General features: G+C 41.0%; 1 protein-coding gene across 1 annotated transcript in view; it reads left to right on the forward strand.

Moving 5' to 3' along the window:
• Positions 1-3,437: 3,437 nt before the first annotated feature.
• The window catches only part of RRM2B (ribonucleotide reductase regulatory TP53 inducible subunit M2B), a 36,845-nt gene continuing 21,112 nt past the window's right edge, over positions 3,438-19,170 (forward strand). The window contains exons 1-4 of the mRNA XM_047088991.1: positions 3,438-3,741; positions 12,553-12,708; positions 17,178-17,294; positions 18,422-18,555. Of these exons, the coding sequence (XP_046944947.1) occupies positions 3,694-3,741; positions 12,553-12,708; positions 17,178-17,294; positions 18,422-18,555 (455 nt within the window). The 5' untranslated portion in view covers positions 3,438-3,693. The remainder of the gene's footprint in view (positions 3,742-12,552; positions 12,709-17,177; positions 17,295-18,421; positions 18,556-19,170) is intronic.

Genomic DNA, 19,170 nt, shown 5'->3' on the forward strand with positions numbered 1-19,170 from the left:
GACTCCACATTTTAATGGGGGGGGTATCAAAGTTCCGCAACAGCATGTGGGATAAAAAAAACAATGTTGTGGGTATTCCTCGAAAATATGCCGCAGAGGCTATTGAAGATGTAGAATCCTTATTCCCAGACATCTTTCAGTTATACATTTTATATCTGCCCTGTTAATTCTAAACATCTTTAGAGAAACTAATACATACTGCCTATTATGCACCAGGCACTGTTAAAGGCACTATAATGTGTTTTTGCTATATTAAGATTATTCAATTCTGCTGTAAAAATTGAAAGAAACTAAGTGTGGGAGCAACTGGCTTGTAAAACATAAGAAGATTCATAAGATATGTTAAGTATAAACAGTAGAGGGGTGGCTGGGTGGCTCAGTTGGTTGTGTCTGACTCTTCATTTTGGCTCTTGTCATGATCTCACGGTTCCTGAGATTAAGCCCAGGCTCTACACTGACAGTGTTGAGACTGCTTGTGATTCTCTCTCTCCCTCTCTCTGCCCCTATCCTGCTCATTCCCTCTCTCTTTCAAAATAAATTAAAAAGATTTTTTAAAAGGATAAATAGTAAATATGTTTTTAACCTATGAGGCATGTTACAGACAAAATATGTTGAACATAGATAAAAATAATGGAAGAAATGAATGTCACAGACAGAAATGGCTGGAAGGAAGGGCGCCTGAGTGGCTCAGTCGGTTAAGTATCCGATTTCAGCTCAGGTCATGATCTCACAGTTCATGGGTTCCAGCCCCGCATCAGGCTCTGTGCTGACAGCTCAGAGCCTGGAGCCTGCTTCTGTGTCTCCCTCTCTCTCTGCCCCTCCCCTGCTCATGTGTTGTCTGTCTCTCTCTCAAAAATAAATACAAATGTTAAAAAAAATTTTTTTAAAGAAATGGCTGGAAGGAGTAACTAGATCTTAAATATTCATAAGGTAAAGATCATGTCACTTCTAGATTGACAACTATCTTATCCCTAAATCAGCTACCAATTGGTGACATCCATTTTGGCTCCACAAGGGCTCTTCCCAAGAAACACAGATAAAACTCAGCTGATCAGCAGGTTAATTTATGGCAAGTTACACCTGTGAGCAGGCCTACCTGCTCCTGCATCTTTCCAAAAGAGCATGTGTTGACTTCATCTTCTGTCTGTTGAGATCCCTTCCTAATCCTTAACTCTGTTCTTAATAACTTCACCACCCGTCAGGAAAGCTGATGCAGCAAGGCCAGGATATATGAACACTGAGGAACATTCAGATTTGGATGGTAAGGTCTTTCCTTCCACTCCTTCCCTTCCCCATACCCTGTTTTAAATAGGTTAGCTACCTCGTCTCTTTCCCCTTGATGTAGGTTTTAAATTAATAAACTGTGTAATTCAAGCAATTCAGTTTGACCTCAACCTTTCTGTTCCATGACCTCTAGGATGGCCTGATTAGTAGCCTAAGTGTGCTTGGAAGCTACCACTGTAATTTCCCACCCCATGAAGAGCTTTACAAGTGAAGTATTATTAAATTCACACAACAATCTTATTAGGAAGGAATTATTACTCTTATCCTACAGGTGAGGACACTGAGTCTCACAGAGGCTAAGTAACTTGTCCAAGGTAGCACAGCTAATAAGTGGGGGAGCTAGAACTCATGCCCACGATGATATAGCTCCAGGATCCACTTTCTTTTTCACTAAGCTCATTCATTTTTGTATCTTCAATAGCAAATACGATGACTGACCTAAAGTAGACATATTGTTTGATAACCTTAATTAAATGATAGAATCCTTGCTCTTAATTTATTTGCCATATGGCCAATGAGAAATTATCTGAGCTCCTTAAGACTCGGGGGTGCCTCACAAAATTTAGCTATTATTTAAAGTAATATATGTAAAAAATTTTCCTTAGCACCTGACCCCTAGTAATTGCCTGAAAAAGGATACCCCTCATCCCCGACTCTAGAGCAGGTTTTAGAAAGAGGTGTCCGGGGTGGCTCAGTCCCTTAAGCTTCTGACTCTGGCTCAGGGCATGATCTCACGGTTTGTGGGTTCAAGCCCCACATCAGGCTCTGTGCTGACAGCTCAGAGCCTGGAGCCTGCCTCAGATTCTGAGTCTCCCTCTCTCTGCCCCTTCCCAGCTCATGCTCTCTCTTTCAAAAACAAATAGTAAACATGAAAGAAAGAAAGAAAGAAAGAAAGAAAGAAAGAAAGAAAGAAAGAAAGAAAGAAAGAGCGAGCTGTGAGGCATTTTCCAAGCTTCATCTTCTATCCCATCTACCATACTCCACATGGCTATCCACAGAACAGGCGCATGTTGTTTGTGGTTCAAGCCTCCCTCCACATGTCAGCTTCAAGCTACTTCATCTCTTTTCACCTCGCCTTTATTTGCTAGACCAAACCATGCTTTCTTTCGGTCGTAGTTCTCAGATTCGTCCCCATGAGAGATGGGCAGGAGTCCTTCAATCACACTGTCGTGGCTGTCAACACAGCGCCTGCCACCCACGCCCTGGGGAACCTCGTCTCCCCACTACTTCAACTTCTCAGCCTTGAAGAGATCACTCAGGGAGGCGGGGCAGCCCGCCGCTCTCTAGTTAATCAACCCTGGTGAGGTCTCCGGAGGCCGCGCGGCTGCATCTGCAGGAGGAGGGGCACGGCTGTACCCGCCTCACGCCGAGGTCCCGAAGATCAAGGGACTGCCTCACCAACGCGCTCAGCATAACGCCCCCTTGGTGAGAGCCCAACAGCCGCTTCCAAACGCTCAGTTTGTTGAAACAATTTCACAGGGCTTCCACAACGTCTCCCCGAATTGAGTCCTTTTCCTCCTCCTCCTCCTCACTCTCAAGCCCCACCTACCCCATCCACAAACACACTTTTCCCTCAACCGCTTCTTTTCGGTTGCCGAAATACGAAAGAAGACAGCCCTTCCTCCTCGTTAATTTTTTAACGGTGCGGTTTTCTTTTTAAGCCAATAGTGTGGCTTTGCCCAACACCGCTTCACACACGAATAGCGTTTGCTCCTTATCTCCTCCAGCGAGTGGTCTTACCGCCCCCCCGGCAGTCTCTCAGGACAGGCCGACTTAGCGCGACATACCGTGTTTCTGAGGCAAGGCGAGAGCTAGCTGGAGAATCCGGACCGGGAGAGGTAACCAGGCGCGTCCGGGCACCTCCGGGACCAGGGAGTAGAGCCCGGACCCCGCCAGGCGGGCGGGGCAGAAAGCCGCAGGCCTAATCCCTCACGCCGCGAGCGAGTAGGCGAGGCCCGAGGGTTCCGGGCTGGTTCTGCTGGGGGCCGGCGGGAGGCGGAGCCGGGAGGTCGGTGGGCGGGGCCTCCTGGAGAGGGCGGGGCCTCGAGACGGGGGAGGCGGGGACGGCAGGCGCTGGGAGTCCCTCACTGGGCAGGCGGGAGGCGGGGTCCGCGCAACGGTTGGTGCGGGGTTGGTCGAGGCCGAGAGATGTCCGCAGGCCGCAAGCGAGAGGCGGGGCCGGCCGGAGTAGGCGGGTCCCTGAGGCCGGGAGGCCGGGCCAGGCGGGTGCAGGGGGAGTTGTTCAATCTGCCGGCGAGAAAGCGGAGCCGACGGGAGTGGGAGGGGTCTGTGCAGCAGGAGGCGGGGCGGACTCAGTGGGCCAGTGGGCCACCTGGGTCCTGTCAGAGTTGGAGGTGGTCCGCTGCTCTTGGTTCCTTCAGCTCCCGTAGCTCTGGCGGAATCTGCGCGATGGGTGACCCGGAAAGGCCGGAAGCGTCCAGGCCCGAGCTGGGTGAGGTAAATGTTGCTGCCGTTCCCTGTCCCGCCCCACAGTCACGCCTGGCCTTTAGGTTGCAAATTGCAGCGGGGACCTGCAAGGTGCAGGACAGCTGTAGGAAATTTTACCCATTGTGGTCGGCAATCCGGTGCAGGCCCGGCCGCGAGCCCTCGCCGCATACTGGTTTCGTGGTTGTGAGTGCCCGGGAGGCCGTCCCAGGGGAGGAGTGAAGAGGGAGCCGGGTTTCTGCTCCGCTGCTCTGCTCCGGAGCCAGCCAAGGGCAACGCTCTGAGGTTTCAGGCCAGGCCGAGGAGCCCCTCCCCCCAATCCTTGCATGTCTGGAGCCCTGGCTAAGGAAACCCAGGCAAGGAACGAAGACAGGTAGATCTACTGGAGAAATGCATCCCATCTCTGGGATGGTTAAAAGGAGTGGGAGGACGCATGCAGAAATTGACACAGGTGGATGGGGTGGTGATGATAGGTAGAAGGGCGACGCGAAATCCTCACAATGAAAAACCTCAGGTTAGGAGGCCAGATTTGCTCAGACTGGGCCACTTAACTAGCTGTGACTCTATGAGGTGTCAGTTTCCATTTATACAGTGGAAGTGATACTTCTCTCACAGAGGATTAAGTAAAAGGCTTTATGCAAAGTGCCAGGGAAATTGTGGGTGCCTCACAAAACCTAAGTTAACATGTTTATCTTCTGCTTCTATAATAAAAGTACATAATAACAGTAAATCAATTTATTAGACTGTTGTAGGGTAGTTAAAATTGTTGCTTTATAATTTTTGTACCCTGTTACTTTACAAATACTTGTAAACCATTTGTGTCCAAGAGAAATACTTTTTGCATTTATCTTGAACCTGTTGCTGTGTGTGGTATCTTCAAGTTTCAGCTTACAGAGACTCATACTTCGCCCTACATTTCTTTAGAAAGTTGTAGAGTCCAGATTTGGGGTTTTATTTGATTTTGATTTTGTAAACACTTAGTAACTAATTCACAACTTGTAAATATTCCTTAAACTCTTTCTTGTCCCTTTGAAACAAATACATTGAGTACCAATATCCCCACTCCAAAAGGACAATTCAGAGTTTTCTTTTTGTGCTGATGGCACCAGCAATGATTAGCAAAGACCTAGAAGTTAACTTTTGTTTATTATCCCTTTCTCAATGACACAGGCCCACAAAGACAGAAGCAGAACTTTAGCTCTGGAATGAATTCTAGTGAGCATCTGGTCCAAAAGTTTTTAACTTGAGATGCCGGGATGCCTTAAGCACTCTGTTTCTCTAGATATGATGGTGTAGCATGGGCCACCTGCATTAGAATCAACTGGAGTTGTAAAAAGTATAAATTACAGGGCCTACATTCCAGACACAGTAAATCAAAATCTCTTAGGATGGATTTGGGCCTTCATTTTTAACAAGTACTTCAGGTGATTCTGGTTCACATATTTTAAGAAACACTGCCTTAAAGCATTCATAGATGGGCTTGCAGGGGGTTTATGAATCAATCTCCTGGAGTTTATAGATTTTGTATGTGCATATATGAATCTCCTGAGAAAGAGGTCCTTGGCTTTCATCAATTTCTCAAAGTGAACTATCATTAATCCAATTGATAGTACTGTTTTCAAGGTAAGAAAGTTTAGGCCAGAAAAGGTAAATGACATACCCAGGACCATATGACTGAATAGTGGAGCAGGGCTTAAAACCAAGTTCTTGCTTGTGGGCCAGTATTCTGTTTTGTCAGATCTGGTGGGAATAGAAAAATGAAAATGAAAGTGACACCTGGGCAAATACAAATAGTATATGACTACATCAGCATCCAAATAGTTGTCTTCACTCAATCTTCTCCAGGCCAAGGCAAACAAGTGAAAGTGGTGGGATTGGGGCTGTTTGGGAGGGAGGGGCCTGATAGCATGCCAGCCTAGACCAGTGAATGGTGAGGACTAGCTGGGGAATCTGCCCTGGCATGTCCTGTTGTGATGAAGTGACCAGAAACTAAGGCAGGCATGCCAACCTAGAGGTGAGGAATGGTGAATGGTGAATGGTGAGGACTAGCTGGGGAATCTGCCCTGGCATGTCCTGTTGTGATGAAGTGACCAGAAACTAAGGCAGGCAGGATCTAGGGTCACCATTCTGGATGAGACCATAGAAAGTTGCCAAGGAATGCCCGTGTGGAACTTTATTTCAGGGTTTTATCACTTCATACCCGTGCAGCTACAACAAATTGTCTACCTTCAGTCTTACCCACTGTTTAATCCTTTTTTTTTTTTTTAACCATTACTAAATTAATCCTTCACTAAACCAGTGCCTCTATGTCACTCCTCCCAAGTAAAAATTCTTGAGAGGGTCCCGATTCGCATCCAAAATGCCCAATCCCTTAGGCTGGCAAAGCCCTTATAAGCAGCTTTTTCATGCTAACCACCACATCTTAACTCAGGCTGCCATTTGCACCTTTGAGATCAATACCATAGTTGCTACCAACATCTAGGGTTTTTTTTTTTTTTTCTTTTCCAGCTCATTCTGCACATAGGTATCCAATGAATCCTCCTCATGCCACTCCTATTCATGTTAATTTATATTCAGAAACTCTCCATGACCACCCACAGGAATGATTTTCAAACTGCCCCACAATGAATGCCAGTCCCTGGGGGCTAGAGAGCAAGTGGTGAGAGTTGGAATATGAACCTCTCAGTCCCCCACATGTTCGAAAATCTTTGGCCCACGCAATTAATTCCTAACCTCTTAACCTGATTGATATCCAGAGTGTGGATCCTTTACAGTTCTCTGTTTCATCTGTTGACAGAGCATGGCTTTAGCCAAATCAGATCACTTCTGTCTTTGCTTTTGATTGTCCTACATTCGTCTCAGCCACTTTTAATCCCAGCTGGCTCCTCTTCCATCTGTCCTTTCAATGTCTGCGTTTTCTTTTTTTTTTTTTTAATTTTTTTTTTCAACGTTTATTTATTTTTGGGACAGAGAGAGACAGAGCATGAACGGGCAAGGGGCAGAGAGAGAGGGAGACACAGAATCGGAAACAGGCTCCAGGCTATGAGCCATCAGCCCAGAGTCTGACGCGGGGCTCGAACTCACGGACCGCGAGATCGTGACCTGGCTGAAGTCGGACGCTTAACCGACTGCGCCACCCAGGCGCCCCTTTTTTAAATTTTTATTTTTTTATTTTTTTATTTTTTCAATGTCTGCGTTTTCTAGGCAGTATCCTCAGCCATGCTGCTTCTCTAGATGTTCTCCCAGGATAATCCCTTTGGTGACTACTAATGGGATAGGTCACCACCACTCCTCTGCCGCAGTGTTATATTTTTAGTTGCCTTCTGGATATCTTCAAATTGAACAAATTATGTTTTTTATTGACCAGGTTGACCTTTTAAAAACTATTGTGTTTGTAACTCTTTATTGTTGTTATGGCTCGGGTCTGTGGGGGAGTTCATTCAAATTAAGATTTTGTTAAACATCTAATGTGAGAAGCAAGAGTTTTTGTCTGATTTATTCAGTTATTCTCCAGATGCTGAACACTTTCTCTGTCTCTCATTTCTTGTTATGATCATCCAGTTGCTGGACCCGTCAAGGGCATCTTCAACTCTTCCTTATCCTGTTACCTAAAATCCAAAATTTTAACAAGAATGATTAATTCTACTTCTGACTGTCTCTTTTGTTTGTTTTTTAGTTTTATTTTTTATTTTTTAAAATTACATCCAAATTAGCATATAGTGCAACAATGATTTCAGGAGTAGATTCCTTAGGGCCCCTTACCCATTTAGCCCATCCCCCCTCCCACAACCCCTCCAGTAACCCTCAGTTTGTTCTCCATATTTGTGAGTCTCTTCTGTTTTGTCCCCCCTCCCTGTTTTTATATTATTTTTGTTTCCCTTCCCTTATGTTCATCTGTTTTTTCTCTTAAAGTCCTCATATGAGTAAAGTCTTAGGATTTTTGTCTTTCTCTGACTAATTTCACTTAGCATAATACCCTCCAGTTCCATCCACGTAGTTGCAAATGGCAAGATTTCATTCTTTTTGATTGCCGAGTAATACTCCATTGTATGTATATACCACACCTTCTTCATCCATTCATCCATCGATGGACATTTGGGCTCTTTCCATACTTTGGCTATTGTCGATAGTGCTGCTATAAACATGGGGGTGCACGTGTCCCTTCGAAACAGCACACCTGTATCCCGTGGATAAATGCCTGGTAGTGCAATGGCTGGGTCCTAAGGTAGTTCTATTTTTAGTTTTTTGAGGAACCTCCATACTGTTTTCCAGAGTGGCTACACCAGCTTGCATTCCCACTGACTGTCTCTTAAAGCAGTCTTCTTTTGTGTTTCTACTGCTGGTACCCTAGTTCAGGCAGGATATGGGTAGGGTAATAATCTTTAAATTGTTCTCTCCACCTGCAATTTCTCTTCTAATATGACCACATTTCTGGAAAAGTGATCTTAAAAGACAGACCTGATTATGTCTCTTGTCTAATTAAAAACTTTCTAAGTCTTGGGGCACCTGGGTGGCTTAGTCAGTTGAGTGTCTGACTTTGGCTCAGGTCATGATCTCACGGTTCTTGAGTTCAAGCCCCACGTCAGGCTCTGTGCTAACAGCTCAGAGCCTGGAGCCTGCTTCAGATTCTGTGTCTTCCTCTTTCTCTGCCCCTCCCCACCCCAACAATAAGTAAACATTAAAAAAAAAAAAAAAAGGATTTAGAAACTTTCTAAGTCTCCTAATAGTCTATGTGATAGAGGCCAGATGCTAACATTTTTTGAAAACCAGCATCTTAATAGCCATTTAACATGCAAAATACATACCTACCTTAACTTCAGATAAAGCTTAGAGACAAAGTATATATTTTAAAAGTGAAAAGTTAAAATTTTTTGCTTGTTTCATTTCAGCAGAATGATGACTTTGAGGTAAAAAAGAAAGTGTCAAAACAGTTGTATCAAAATGACTATAGAAAAACCACTGTGGCAAAATTCATATATATTTACACTGACAGCCCTCTTCCCATGGCTTTAATACCTGACCGTATTTTCCAAACAAAATTGTAAGCCCAACACTAATAGATAAAATCCACCTTTGTTTTATTAGTATAATTTTACTTAAGTTAATGTATAGAACATTACTTATAAAATCAATTAATAGAATAGTGAGGCTGTTTTGATGAACCCATCATTTTGAATTGGGGTACAGATGGTAAGTGAAGATTTATATCAAACTTAGCAAACAATTTCTTTGCATATTTATCACAAGTTGTGTGTTTGTTTTTTTTTTAAGTTTTTATTTATTTTAGAGAGAGATCACAGGCGAGCAGGAGAGGGGCAGAGAGAGAGGGAGACAGAGGATCTGAAGCAGGCTCTGTGTTGACAGCAGAAAGCCCAATGCAGGGCTCAAACTCACAAACCACACGTGAGATCATGACCTGAGCCGAAGTCGGATGCTCAACCAACTGAGCCACCCAGGGGCCCCTTATCAAAGTTTTCTTAATCAATTTACTACTAGTCAGTCTTGGGGATTTACCAACCCTATAAAATAAGTGGATAGCCACTGGCTTTAGAATGTAAGAGTAGTAGATTCTTCTCTGATGCACCCACATACTTCTGTTCCCACTGGCTGAGTTATACCTTACCAAATCAGTTGTCTTGTTTCCAATCTCATTTATAATACCTATTGTATTTGCATTGTAATTATTATAATTTAATTAAATGTGTAAACTATGAGAATGAGAAGGAAGTTGTTTCTGTGAAAACTTAAATTGGAAGCTATGGAGAACTCAGTGAAGATGACTCATTAAAAACAAATTCTGTAGAAGAGATGTAAGCAAGACAAGTATAAAAAGATTGGGAGGGAATCCTACAAGAGATAAGGACTCTGTACTCAGTGTTCCACCTTAAGTATGTTAAAACTAGAAAGTGTAAATGATGTGTTATATCATGTTTATGTCAGAAAGACTTGGGAGTCCAATCAGTGAGCCAAATTGACAACAACAAAAAGCTTTGACTTTATAGCAGAAAATGAGTAAGTAAATGTAAATTACATGTTTTAAGTTAAATACTTTAAGGCATATATCATTTTCTTATGATTCCTTCCTTTAGCCAATTTCTAACTGCCAGTTTGGATCACTTTGCATAAAAGGGCTTCTACTGTTTTATTATTATTATTGTACTATTGTTTTATCCTTTTTGTTTGGTTTTGAAAAAAATCTAGGTTCACTCCTGAAAAACAAATACAAATGATTACAGATTCTATTTGTTTGTTTTTGTTGTTTTTTTAAACTGCCCGTCTCTTAATCTCATGTGTTCTTTAGTTAAGCAGAGATGGCTAGAGAAACTTTTATCTGAGGTCTCTCCCCCTCCCCGCCCAAAAAAAGGAAAGAAAAATGACAACCTGGAAACACAAGTGCATGCATTCGTGGCATTCTTTCTGTATATACAGAACATCTGTTGTGTTTTAACCTGTTAAAATTGTAGTAAAAAATATTTCATAATGAAATTTTAATCTAGCATTTGTGACATTAGAGGGACCCAGAGTTCTTTAGAACGTATTTAGAAAGTCATCGGGAAGTGTTCTCTGCTTTTTTTTTTCTGGTTTCTTCTCCTTCTATTGTCCCACACATACGGTAAGGTCTAGATTTAGAAAGTACATGCCATCGTGACTTTTTTTCACATTGCTTTCTCTTGTAAAATTCTTAGGTCCATAGAGGATATTCTAGAAAACCTAGACCTCTGGGATGTATGCCCCTCCTGACATTGTATTAAAGTGTGTGTGGGTTTTTTTAAGGATCATGGAAATAAGTAATGTGTCATTTCTAGTCCAATTCAGAGGTTTATGTTGATTAAACCCTCCTCTCTTCATACTGCAAACTCTTTCATAATGCCTTCCTAATCCAACTACTTCTCTTAACAATTCACAAATTATCAGAACGGAACAGGAAGAATATATGTTCAAAAGTGACTTTCATTCCAATTTAAAGGTGCTAGTCTTCTGCCGTTTTCAAAGATTCTGACATTGATCAATTAATCAGCATTTAAAAACTTTCAGGGCCAGAGTGCTTAGCTGCTACATGGTTACTGCTTATGATGGTTCACATAGCAAATACACTGAAGGTAAAGAATTCCAGCTCCAAATATATACCTGTACCCCAGTGACAAAATATATAAAAGCGACACAAACAAAAAACGGCTTCCATTTTAAAAATTTGCTTGAATATTTGGGGAATGAATATCAACTAAATCCCAGGTACTGTGCTAGGTTCTAGGGATTCCACAAGAGTAAAGTTAGTTTTTACTCTCGAGAAGCCTAGTCTAGAGGAGACTACAGACGAATAATAAGGAATTAAATTACAGTGAACTATGTGCTGTGTGGGGGACCAAATCCCCCCTTTAGGGGCCTGGGGGGAAGGAAATGTGGGAGTACTCAGAAAAGGCTTGATTTGAGTGGTTGTTAGGGTATCTCACTGATGTATTGTGGTCTTATGTTAAATTAAATTCTGAAGGTATCCAGTGATTTGAGTACAGGATAAAGAGAAATTAGCAGCCCCTTCACTTACTTAGCTAATGTGTATTGATGTTATGCTTGACACAGTACTCTGGGAACACCACAATAAATAAAAACTGCTTTCTACTCCCCAGGGCTCAAGTGCTTTATCTGGGGAAGCCTACACCTTCAAATAAGTAGTTATGAAATAAGACAGTCTAAAAAATAAGAGCATAAAAAACAAAAAAAACAAAATATGAGTCTATATATACTATAGTGGCAGTATGTGTGCAGTGTATAAGCCCTACCTGTATTGGGATAGCCTCAGTCTTCAATTTTGAGCCTTTTTCTCATCTTGCTTTGCTTTAGTTTCATCTGTGAGAGTACACTTGCTTCGGAGAGTTGTGGTTGGTGGAAGCAATGAAAAGGATGAAGGAACATGATGGGCCTGGTACTGGAGAAAAAGAGACAGTTTGAATTAGGAGTCTGGAATAGAAATGTATCCCAATAATCTTGATTTATCTATTTTTTAGCCCATTTGTATGTACTTTGTATATATTCATTCTCATGCAAGGCACAACTCTTCTGATACTCTTGTTGACTGTTAAAAAAACAAAAACAAACAAAAACAAAAACCTGGCACTGTCCCCTCGGAATGCCATCATTTCCAAGTTGTATGTATATAGGTGTGTGCTTCTCACTCAATTCTACAACGCTTTGAGCCAGCCCACAGTAAGACCATCTGTAGTAACGTTAACAAGCAAATAGTAATAACCAATTGGTAAATGGGAAGGTTCAGATGAACAAAGGTTGATAAATTGTTGGTAAGGAGTTTTCAGTTAAGTATTCTAATATTTCAGTTCAGATTAGGGAAAAAAAAACATTAAAATAAGAAAGTAGCTTATAATAGTAGCCTATTCATGCCAGCATCCTATCTCTGAGAAAGGCACTGAAGGGACGTTTTGTGCACAGACTTAGAGATTTGCCCACCATGACACTTAGGGATCTAGTTTTGTGCTTATCCTTAAAGTAGCAATAATGACAATTTTGCTGAGTGCTCCTTATGCACCAGGGTTGGTTTAAAGCACTTTTAACCATTAAGATTAACCTGCGAGTTAAGTGTTATTTTACTGATAAGGAAAAAACCAAGGCTCAGAGAAGTTAAGCAACTTTCGATGGTCACAGAACTAACCAAACACTATTAACCAGGTACCAGATAACAGCAAGGATTCAGCCCAGGCAGACAGACTCCTCAACCTGTGCTGTCTATTTAATTCCCCCAAATTGGTGTTTAGATTTGTATAAAGAGGTAATGTCTACACAGAATGTGTGTGTGTATTTTATTTTCCAAAGAGGTTGTCTTCAGATTCCAATGAAAATGAAGTGAAGTCAAATGAAGAGCCACTCCTACGAAAGAGTTCTCGCCGATTTGTCATCTTTCCAATCCAGTACCCTGACATTTGGAAAATGTATAAAAAGGCACAGGCATCCTTCTGGACAGCAGAAGAGGTAAGTGGCATTACCTTTGACAGCAGTCATATTCTAGTGCAGTGTTCATATCTTCTGTCATAGGACGTTGAAAAATGTTAACTTATATTGTAAGATATGTTGGATAAGATCAGTTGTTTAAGATAATGTTTGAAATTGCTGAAACTAAATAACAGTGTTCTCCAATGTTTTATGTTTAGACTGCCGTCTATGCCTATAAACATGTTTCCTGCTGCAAAAGTGGCCTCAGTCTCCCAGGCTTTTACTTTCAATATATTTTAGAACATTTTCTATTTTTTTAATTAATTATTTTATTTTTATTTGAGAGAGAACATCGGGGGGGGGGGGGAGAGGAGAGAGACACACAGAGAGAGAGAGAGACAGAGAGAAAATTTAAAGCAGGCTCCACGCCCAGCACAAAGCCCAACCTGAGGCTCTATCCCACGACCCTGGGATCATGACGGGAGCCAAAATCAAGAGTCAGACGCTTAACGGACTAAGCCACCCAGGTGCCCTAAACATTTTCTATTTTTGAGACTTTTGATTTGCTATGACCAAATAAAACTAGTCTTTATTTATGGCCAGCAGAATAAAAAAAATTCACCACAGCCAAAAAATGGCGGTGAAAGCCTTAGAGACCCTGCTTTCCATTGAGAGACTTACCTGATTGTGCAGAAAGAGCTGTGCCAGGGAATCTGACCACTAAGGCAGTGCTCTCCCTTCTGAGCTGTCAGCTGGAGCTCCTCCCAGTCTGGCCCCGCCTTCAGCCACATCAAACCTGGCGCTGCTGCTCCAACAGACAGGGTGGCTGTAGAATGCTGTATGTTAGGGGCATTTTCCGTCTTGAAAAAGAGTTGAAAACAATAAATTAGAATCCTTGCTGGTTTGGTAAGGACAGGTGGTCATGTAAGTGGTTGCTCCATAGTTTGAACACACAGTCATTATGTTCCTCTCTGAATATAATGGATGATACTTGCACACTTGCTCTGTGTGTACGTGTGTATTTATCTATATAAATAGATCCAAATCTATCTAAATATATCCATTTGCCTATTTTTCAGAAGATTGATTTCACACATGTAAACATGCACTGTTAAGAATCGAGGCCCTGGGGGCGCCCAGATGGCTCAGTTGGTTAAATGTCTGACTTTAGCTCAGGTCATGATCTCATGGTTTGTGGGTTTGAGTCCCGCATCCGGTGAGCTTGAGCCCCGCTTTGGGTGGGTCCCTCTTCACTCTTTCCCTCTCTCTCTCTCTGGCCCCCATGGATTCTCTTTTTGCCCTTCACTCACTTGCTCGCTCTCTCTCTCTCTCTCAAAAAAAAAAAAAAAAAAAGAGAAAGAAAGAAAGAAAAGAAAAGAAAAGAAAGAATGCAGGCTCTGGAGCCAAACTGCTTAGGTACCAATCCTGACTCTACCACTTACTAGCTGTGGAACCGGGAACATTGGTTAACTTCTCACAGTCCTCATTGGAAAATCAGAAGGCATGAATTGTTGAAGTTTCTATTACACTAATTTTACCCACTTATCCATCTGTGTTATATTGTTAACATCTTTGTTATATTATAATTAACATACAGAGCAAAAATCTGAAACAAAATAAAACCCCAGTATTTTCAAATTGGGTCATACTGCTTGGCACGTCTGATTGTTTCTAACTGTCATTTTTAGGAGGTGTTTTGTTAGATATGGTTAACTGAACAAATGGAGTACACAGGTGGCTTTTTCACTCGCCATGTTAAAAAGCTACTTGTGATACTTGGGTTTCTCAGAATTCATTTGACAATTACTTGCATCTTTTAGCGAATATAATACATGTTGTATTATGACTAAGAAATACTAATTTAAAAAATTAAAATACATAGGTTGGTACATATTTTATAGGAGGTTTATAGGAAGATTTAAATACCCATTAAACAATTTTTTTAAGTTTATTTTCATTTTTGAGAGAGAGAGAGAGCATGAGTGGGGCAGGGGCAGAGACAGAAGGAGACACAGAATCTGAAACAGGCTCCAGGCTCTGAGCTGTCAGCACAGAGCTTGACGTGGGGGTCGAATTCATGAATTGTAAGATCATGACCTGGGTTGAAGTCAGACACTTAACTGACTGAGCCACCCAGGTGTCCCTAAATACCCTTTTTAAAAGGAAGTAAGACACATTTAGTTCCACATATTTTTCCTTCAAACATATTATGTTAGTTCCAATTTAGTCATTGTGTTATCTGTAGTTTAGGATTATTCCTAAATATGTCTGACCATCAGAAATCTTGATTCAGAAGTAAAAGGTCTAGGGTTTTGGATTTTTCTTTTAAAGCTACCAGGCAGTTCTAATAACGAGTAGTTTAGGATCAGTATTTAGATAGTGAAATTGAGAATAAGTGAAATTTATAAGACTATTTGAAGTTGAGTGTTTGAAGGGGTAAGTTTAATGTTTAAGAGTGAGCATATTATAGTATTAAAATTTAATATCAGGAGTAGAATACACAAAAACTAAGAAGATGCCCTTAAGTTAATCCTGAGTTGAGCTCTTAAGAGAATAGGATCTGGTTATTAGCTTGCATGTTTTAAAAGATATATACAACATATCCCCCCCCCCCCCACCACACACACACACAACAGCATTGTATCTCTAACACTTTTTACAGTGTCTGGCATATTGTAGGTGCTAAGTAAACATTTAAAGAATAAAGTAACAGGAAAAAGGATTTCAAAAAAGAACACAAATAATGAAGCATTAATCCTTTTTGGAATGGCGAAAGAGATTAGGGCTTCGTAAGAATAAATAAAAGGAGGACAAAGGACAGTTATATATTTCGAATGTTTATGAAGTTATTGTGAAAAATACTTCAGAGATCTTCCTAAGACAAAATAATATCTACAAGGTACATTTAAATCCTATTTTAAATTATAGAGTCCATCAAACTCTAGAGTACCTTCCTCTATTAACTGCAAGGACTAGTTCTAATAAGCATTTTCAGAAATATTTCTATTCCCAGAGGAAGCCATACCTGTAAATAACTTTAAAACCTGGGTCGTTACATGCCTGGCATTATTTTCTGGGTATAAAAGTAGATTAGCTGCCCGTAAAGTAGCAGCTACTATTGCTTACGAGGTAGTTAATCTAACACTACAGTAAGTATTATATACCATGTTAAAGCAATGGCAGCTGAAAGTCATTAGTTTATTCTGCCTCAGTTCCTTTTTTTTTTTTTTTTTTAATTTTTAAATGTTTGTTTATTTTCGAGAGAGAGAGAGCAAGCAGGGGAAGGGGAGAGAGAAAAGGAGACAGAATCCGAAGCAGGCTCCAGGCTCTGAGCTGCCAGCACAGAGCCCATCATGGGGCTCAAACTCATGAACCGCGAGATCATGACCTGAGCTGAAGTTGGACGCTTAACCAACTGAGCCACCCAGATGTCCCTGCCTCAGTTCCTTCTTGATCAGTTTTAATCTCTTTCTCCCCTTTGGCCCTTCCTTCATTTTTTCTAGAGCCGCTAGATTGTTTTTCTCCCTAGATTTATTGAGATATAATTTACCTAAAATATTGTGTAAGTTTAAGGTGTACAACATACTGATTTGATACACATATATTGCAAAATATGTTAGCTAACACCTGCATCCTGTGCAATAATTACCGTTTCTTTTTTGTGGTGACGATAGTTATGCTAATTTTAATACTTTGAAAGAATATCCTGGCCAGTTTCTAAGTCAGAATATAGAGTCCTTCATAATGCTTTTATTGTGTTCCTTTGTAATAGTCTCGTTGGTTTGGGTTGCTATAATAATACATTAGACTGGATGGCTTACAAACAACAGAATTTTATTTCTCACAGTTCTGGAGGCTGGGAATTCCAAGATCAAGTCTCTGGAAGATTTGGTACCTGGTGAGGTCTCAGTCCCTGGTTCAGAGATAACTGTTTACTTTCTGTGTTTCACATAGCAGAGGAGGTGCGGAAGCTCTCTGGGGAGTTTTTTTATAAGGGCACTAATCCCATTCATGAGAGCTCCCCACTCATGACCTAACCACCGCCCAAGACTTCACCTCCAAATACCATCACATTGGGCATTAGTTTCTTTTTTTTTTTTTTTTTTTTCCAACGTTTATTTATTTTTGGGACAGAGAGAGACAGAGCATGAACGGGGGAGGGGCAGAGAGAGAGGGAGACACAGAATCGGAAACAGGCTCCAGGCTCTGAGCCATCAGCCCAGAGCCTGACGCGGGGCTCGAACTCACGGACCGCGAGATCGTGACCTGGCTGAAGTCGGACGCTTAACCGACTGCGCCACCCAGGCGCCCCTATTAGTTTCAAATATATGAATTTGGTGGGGGAACACAAACATTCAGTCTATAGCAGTTATGTTAACATTTTTTTCCTTTTTCAAATTTTATTGCTACTGAGATGTCTCTCCCGAACTTTGAGATGAAAGTTTTCTAAACGCTTTGAGAAGAATTAAACACCAAGTTAAAATTCTTGAAAATCTTTTTATTTCCAGGTTGACTTATCAAAGGATCTCCCTCACTGGAACAAGCTTAAATCTGATGAGAAGTATTTTATCTCTCACATATTAGCGTTTTTTGCAGCCAGTGATGGCATTGTGAATGAAAATTTGGTAAGGTTTTTGTTTTATTTCTGTTTCCATTCAGAAGCTAAATCATGATAATAGTGTGAAAACAGTCCGAGCCTGAAAAATAATGTCTAGGAAATTAAGTAGATGAAGCTTAACTCTCAGAAATGTTTTTCTGATGAAGTGTCAGAGAAAAGGATACATTTCTCCCATTTGACCAGCAAAATATCATGAAATCAAGCATATTGTGCCAATCAAAACTACTTACAATGCATAGACATGAGTTTGATTTTTACCCTTAGATAGTAACCTTAATAGAGAGCCTGCACCTTAATAACCTTTCTAGAACTGTGTAATTGAGCTCTACATTCTGGTTCCCCTTGTTTAAACTTGTATTCTGGTTGGCCAGGAGGCATGCTTTCTTGTTAAAGAGAATTAGAAAGATACAAACTTTCATCGTGAATTAGAAGGGGTTTTGTTCAATCTATCAGCTGTTGGGGAAAACAAAAAGACTTAAGGTCAGTTTTACAAAGCAAAGTATTTACTTTTGATGTTCTACAATGTACTTGGCTATAGGGAGTATCTCTACTTAATAGATCAATTCATTTAATTGCTTAAGAATACATGATGCAACTGGATCCTGAGAAACTTAACAGAAGACCATGGGGGAGGGGAAGGAAAAAAAAAAGAGAGGGAGGGAGGCAAACCATAAGAGACTCTTAAAAACTGGGAATAAACTGAGGGTTGATGGGGGGTGGGAGGGAGGGGAAAGTGGGTGATGGGCATTGAGGAGGGCACCTGTTGGGATGAGCACTGGGTGTTGTATGGAAACCAATTTGACAATACATTTCATATTAAAAAAATATTTTAGAATATTTAATGCTTTGGCAAATTGTGCATAGTATTAAGTGAGCAAAATAGATAATAAAAGATATAGGTCTGAATCATTTGTATATATGCATAAAATAATTTGAAAAAATACATTATGCAACTAATTTATTGTGGAGGATTGATAGATAAACTATACTGCTTAAAATAATCTATAAGTTCTGTCTAACCTGTTCGTGGCATGACATAATTTTTAAATGATAATTATGATGTCCAGATTCTGATTTGCAATGTTTAATGAGAGCCCACAGAATTGGATATATATGTTTCCCTTATTTTCATAGGTGGAGCGCTTTAGTCAGGAGGTTCAGGTTCCAGAGGCTCGCTGTTTCTATGGCTTTCAAATTCTCATCGAGAATGTTCACTCAGAGATGTACAGTTTGCTAATAGACACGTACATCAGAGATCCCAAGAAAAGGTATTACCACTGGGATTTTATTTACAAAGGTTTATGCTATTGCTTATGTTAAGAGCAGAATTGGGGCATCCAGGTGGCTCAGTCGGTTGAGCTTCTGACTCTTGATTTTGGCTCAGGTCATGATCTCAGAGCTCTGTCAGGCTCTGCACTGAGCATAGGGCCTGCTTGGGATTCTCTCTCTGTCTGTCTGTCTCTCTCTCCTTCTGCCCATCTCCTCTGTTTGCATGAGCACTCTTGCTCTCTCTCCCTCTCTCAAAAAAAAAAAAAAAAAAAAAAGGCAGAATTTACTCCAAAACTAAATGTTAGGGAAAGATTATTCAAATGTTTTCTATCATTTAATAATGTGTTGAGTTTAAAAAAAAAAAAAAAAAACTTGTATGGGGCGCCTGGGTGGCATAGTCAGTTGATCTCACAATTCATGAGTTTGAGCCCCATGTCTGGCTTGCTGCTGTCAGTGCAGAGCCTGCTTTGGATCCTCTGTCCCCCTCTCTCTCTGCCTCTCCCCTGGTAACCCTCTCTATCTCAAAAATAAGTAGACATTAAAAAAAAAAAAAAGCCGGTAGAAAACCAGTTCATCTTTGAGTATTATATTTAAAAAATTGTTTATTAGCATAA

This window comes from Lynx rufus, unplaced genomic scaffold, assembly GCF_022079265.1.
Source record: "Lynx rufus isolate CCGP_SWC_20201006 ecotype Redwood Valley unplaced genomic scaffold, mLynRuf1.p SCAF_26, whole genome shotgun sequence".
Lineage (NCBI taxonomy): Eukaryota > Metazoa > Chordata > Mammalia > Carnivora > Felidae > Lynx > Lynx rufus.